At 28.9% G+C, this 5,493-nt stretch overlaps 1 protein-coding gene across 2 annotated transcripts; it reads left to right on the top strand.

Annotated features, from left to right (window-relative positions):
- Window positions 1-709: 709 nt before the first annotated feature.
- Window positions 710-3,602, top strand: LOC138337770 (nerylneryl diphosphate synthase CPT2, chloroplastic-like). Of its 2 annotated transcripts, none has more exons than XM_069288081.1 (4): window positions 710-865; window positions 992-1,338; window positions 1,989-2,044; window positions 2,959-3,602. In XM_069288081.1, exons 1-4 carry the CDS (start codon window positions 736-738, stop codon window positions 3,395-3,397), a joined length of 972 nt encoding a protein of 323 aa, XP_069144182.1. In that variant the 5' UTR covers window positions 710-735; the 3' UTR covers window positions 3,398-3,602. The 2 variants fall into 2 exon arrangements, with proteins under 2 accessions (XP_069144182.1, XP_069144181.1); XM_069288080.1 differs by having other exon boundaries at window positions 1,037-1,338; window positions 2,959-3,599.
- The last annotated feature ends 1,891 nt before the right edge of the window (window positions 3,603-5,493 follow it).

Here is a 5,493-nt window from a genome sequence, read left to right as displayed (position 1 = left end):
CACTTTTATTGTATAAAGCGAGAGAACATTGTATTTCGCTGCAATATTTGTATTAAATTTGCATTTGTATACAATTGAAATCGAAGTAAAATGTTTGTATATTGTATAATTAAGTGTATAGCACGAAGATATATGTTTTTGCATGTGTATATACAATTTTTTCTCGCTTTGTACAAAACAAAAACACAATTTGTACACTTCTGTTGTATAAACGAGAGAGGCGAGCAGAGGGAGAGTGACGAGCGAGAGTTTAAGGATAGAGACGACTGACAAATGTTTGATATGTGGCACAATTAAATCAAACAGTAGCTACTCCATTTATTTTAGATTATTAGTTTGCTATTCTGTACAATTATCCTTTTATTAATGACATAGTCATATCATAATCAAGCAAATGATATATTAAAATCAGATAGTTTTTTTTTTTAAAAAAAAAATAATAACATGGATGATCGCTTTGTTGAACAAATAGTGTGTTAATAAATCTACTCTCAAATAAACTTTTGTTTGGTTCATTAAGTCTTCAACAATACTGGGAAAATTCTTCATATCATGAACACTTGAACTTAAAACTTTTAATCAAATAGTACATGAATATCAACTACCATCACACCCTTTAAAGGTAAGTAGGGTTATAATATTATAAAATTGAATTGGTGAAACATGCTTTACACTATTTAAACTCTACCTCTCCCTTGTTTCACTTCACTAGAAACTAAAGCAAAGTAATAAATCATGAACTCTTCATTAGTATTCCAGCACCTCATCCCATCAAAGAGATCTTTAGGTCTAAAATCACAGAAATCATCATCACCATCTCTTATTTTACGGCGAAATACATCAATATCCATGGGTGAATTCAAAGGTTAATCACTTACAAGTTCTATCTAGTAGTTTTTGTTCATACCTTGTATACGTATACCTATAAAAAAAATTTACTATTTACTATTAAAAATGGTAAATATTATAAATTAATGTAATATTATTGTAGGAACTCATGATAAACAACTTCAAATTCTGAATCTGCCTTTGACAGTGTCTGCTTGTAGACTCACCAAGATTTCAAGCTCATTCAGCTTACAAACTGAAAAGCTTTGCTATGATAATGATAACGATGATAATGATGATCTCGAGCTTCATGAAGAGCTTATACCTAAACACATTGCTTTGATAATGGATGGTAATAGGAGATGGGCAAAGGCTAAGGGTTTAGAAGTATATGAAGGTCACAAACTTATTATTCCAAAATTAAAAGAGATTTGTGATATTTCTTCCAAATTGGGAATACAAGTTATCACTGCTTTTGCTTTTTCTACTGAAAATTGGAAAAGATCCAAGGTACGTGTTTTGTCATTAGAGTATATTCACTATTTTAATTAGTTTGTTTTGTTTTAATTTGACACGAAGTTCAAAGATGTAATGAAGATTTTTAAATATTATTTTGCAGAATTTTAAATTAAAGATATGTTAAATATATAAAAAAAATCGATTAATTTTATGATTTTAAACATGTACGGTAAAAAATTGAAATTAATGATTTGTTAAAAAAGAAAAAATTCATTCCTTTTGAAATGCAATGCCCAAAGACTCTCATGTCTTTATTTCTTGATCAACAACCAAGCACATCTCCAACGGATCTAAAACAGAAAGTGGGACGAATAAATTGAAACGAATGAATATAATTTGTAGAATTTATATATTTTTCTTTTGTTCAAGCATATATAATGAGTCCGGAGCCTAAAGGATGAATAATGTTAACAAAAATTTTAAAACGATATATTGAATTTTTTTTAACCAAAACGGTAAAATCGCTTATGAAGTAGCGATTTTGTCCGCTAGAAAAAGCAAAATCGTTGCTATAAGCAACGATTTGTTAAATTTGACTTTTAAAATTTTATATACCGTTTTAAAATTTTTATTAATATTTTCCACCATTTAGGCTCCGAACTCCATATATATATATATATAACTATTTGTTTTTGGAGCAGGAGGAGGTAGATTTGTTGATGCAACTATTTGAAGAATTCTTCGACGCATTTTCGAGGTACTGAATTTTTTGAATAAAATATAGGAATGTTATAAAAGGACAATGATATTGTGTATCAGTATTTTATTAAAAAAATATATATATATATTTTGTTAAAATTATGTGAACCCCTTGAGGTTGTTTCTTTTATTATTATTTTTTTTGGTTGGAATCGATAGACTTCTAGAGATTTTATTTTATTCTTTTAAAAAAAAAGAGAATTATTTTAAGTATAAATCAAATGGAAAAAGATTAAAAATGTCCTTGAACAATGTAAATTAAATAAAAATGTTTTTAGTAATAGTTTGATCTAAAAATGTCCTTATTGTCAATAATTGATCCAAATCGCCCATTCTATTGCTTAATGTGTCAAAAATGTAATTTTCTCAAATAAATGTATTATCTTATTTCTTTTAATCACATTCTTTTCCTAATAATTTTTTTATTAGCAAATATTTATCCTTACAATTCGAAAAAAGAATAGAAAATAAAAAAACTTTTAATTTTGTTAGATTTATCATTATTATTATTATTATTATTATTATTATTATTATTATTATTATTATTATTATTGAAATGACATTATTGATGAGGTTACTATGATCTATATTATCAAAAGGTACATATACTTATTTCTTAGTTGAATTAAATCTAAAAGAAAATAACAAGGATAAAGTTCTTTAAATGTAAAGTTTTTATTAGGGACAAAATGTGTTTTATAAGAAAAAAAATAGTACTATATTTACTAGGAAAATGATATTTTTGACCCATTAAAAAATAATAGACATTTCTGGATCATACTATGGATGACAAAGACATTTATATAGCAAACTATTAACTTGAATATGATCTATATTATCAAAAGAATTAAACTATTTTCAAATATAAATATATACCACTGTTTTAATTTTTCCCTTGCCTTTTATCAATAGGTTTGGAGTAAGAGTGTCTGTTATTGGTTGTAAATCCAACCTCCCAATGACATTACAAAAATGCATAGCATTAACAGAAGAGACTACAAAGGGAAACAAAGGACTTCACCTTGTGATTGCACTAAACTATGGTGGATATTATGACATATTGCAAGCAACAAAAAGTATTGTTAATAAAGCAATGAATGGTTTATTAGATGTAGAAGATATCAACAAGAATTTATTTGATCAAGAACTTGAAAGCAAGTGTCCAAATCCTGATTTGCTTATAAGGACAGGAGGTGAACAAAGAGTTAGTAACTTTTTGTTGTGGCAATTGGCTTACACTGAATTTTACTTCACCAACACATTGTTTCCTGATTTTGGAGAGAAAGATCTTAAGAAGGCAATACTTAACTTTCAACAAAGGCATAGACGTTTTGGTGGACACACATATTGAAAGCCATTGTTAGTTTTTAGACCTAGCCCCTTGTATGTCTTGTTTTATGTGTTTTAGACTACAACAAATAAAATACTTTTCAATAACTATTTAGTGGTAGTACTATATATATTTTGTAACATCTCGCAACTCTATTCTTATGATTCTAATCTTTTGTTATAAGTTTATAAGCTTGAATCTTATGTGTTGAGATTCATTCCTATGTGTGAGAAGTGGTTTAGGGTCATAAGAGACCTTTAATACTAAGTTGAGTTCAAAACCATCTTACCGGCTATGTTTTGCATTAGTTCATTCAAGGGTCAATTTCAAACGATCATAGCTCTCAATATATAATGAATTAGGTGGCCATGACCTACCAAATTAAAGGCCTATGAGTTTTTTTTTTGAATGTCCCCAAGGTTGTGTCAATAAGTGTTCCGAGTAAAAGTTATGACTGTTTTACCAGACTACTCCAATAGAGTTTGACAACTACGAACTCTATTTACAGATCGTAACTTGAAGTACGGCCCATAGCTTGGACTTGTGAAAAAAACTTCAGAAACTGTTTTGTCTAGTATGACTTTCTCAGACCCAATTACGGGTCACAAACGCGTGTGTGGAGTTCCAAGTGAAGCTACTTAGGATGAATCATATAGAGGCGATCTCAAACATAAATACAATATTTTTTAAGACGTATGTAAGTCGACATAACTCCATGTTCATTGGAGCTAGAGGCAATCAATAGAATGAAATGAAAGAATGATAAATCTAGAGCGACGATTTATATTGATTTATGGTCTTTTTTCCAAACTTCTAACACATCTCATCTTTGTCCATCTCCTAACCCCTCACACCCCTCCCTCCCATCAGCCAACTCCACCTCTTTATATTATTTATCTAGATAATATGTGAATACTTTTAGATAATATTATTTATTAACAGGCCGACTTAACAAGATTGGGAATCTAAAGCCAAATTTTTAAGAGGGGCCTTAATATAATTTTTCACGTAATATATATATATATATATATATATATATATATATATATATATATATTACGTGAAAGTTATCTTGATAAGCCAAACTAAAATTAAAACAAAAAATACAAGAGTTGTTACCTTCTAGGTTTGTAAACCATCGAGGAGCCTCATGAATATACCGGTACAATTGCATAAATTATATATTTCATCACTTTCTAAAAGATCTGTTTATTCCAAGATAGTATTGTGTTGTAAGAGGAACCAATCTTGAACCAATTGTTATAGAAGTAACATACAAATACTGTTTGACGAATTTTTTTATTAAAGTAAGTCATCGTTTAAATCAATTCACTAAAGTAATATGTTTCTTTTTGAAAATTTACAAAACTAGTATAAACGTATTCTTGAGTAACGTTTTTTAGGTTATATCTATTTAATTTAAAAAAATTCTGACGTGCAAAATATATGGCTAACGGCGTTAAATAAAAATAAAGAAAACGTTAACGTTTAAGCATAATACGTTACTGTCAAATATGTTTTATAATTCATTACTCTGAAGCACATTTTATATCTAAAGCTAGTAACATTTCTTTAAAATCCATTTAGAGACGCGGTCTTTTAGTTTGCTTGGGACATTTCTTGTTAAAATGTATCCAACGTTAAATTTTTTCCATTCTTGTTCCTTTTGAATAAACTATGTTTGTGTGCATAACCATGTTCGATTGGATTTTTCTTGTGAAAATCAAGTGATTCACCATCAACTATGTAATCGTTGTTGGTTCCAAAAATACATAAATTCTCATCATTTATGGCTAAGACAAGGTTGGAGTTAGTTAGGGGCATGTCTTAGAAGCTCACACCTTATAGAAAATTCAAATACTTGTCTATTTAATGTTGAGCTTTAGTAGACTATTTTAGATTTAACAACCACATCAACTTTCAGATATTACTAATATTTCTCCGAAATGGCCCCAATATTCTTAGGTCTTTTAATGGAGAAAGGGATGAAATGAGAGAAACTGGGGCTGGTGAAAGGATGAAATGTGGAGGTTGAATGTGTTGGCATGCACATGTGGAGGTCCGTGTGGCATTTTGATGAACATATGGATGCCACGTAACTCTTCGTTAAACAGAAG

Source organism: Solanum lycopersicum, chromosome 8 (assembly GCF_036512215.1).
Source record: "Solanum lycopersicum chromosome 8, SLM_r2.1".
Taxonomy (NCBI): Eukaryota; Viridiplantae; Streptophyta; class Magnoliopsida; order Solanales; family Solanaceae; genus Solanum; species Solanum lycopersicum.
The sequence above is the reverse complement of the archived record's forward strand: the minus strand, read 5'-3'. Positions and strand labels throughout refer to the sequence as shown.

Coding starts and splice junctions, on each gene's coding strand:
- LOC138337770 (XM_069288081.1), top strand. CDS start 736: ATGAACTCTTCATTAGTATTCCAGCACCTCATCCCATCAAAGAGATCT. Junction 1,339..1,988: donor AAAATTGGAAAAGATCCAAG/GTACGTGTTTTG, acceptor TTTTTGGAGCAG/GAGGAGGTAGATTTGTTGAT. Junction 2,045..2,958: donor TTCTTCGACGCATTTTCGAG/GTACTGAATTTT, acceptor TTTTATCAATAG/GTTTGGAGTAAGAGTGTCTG.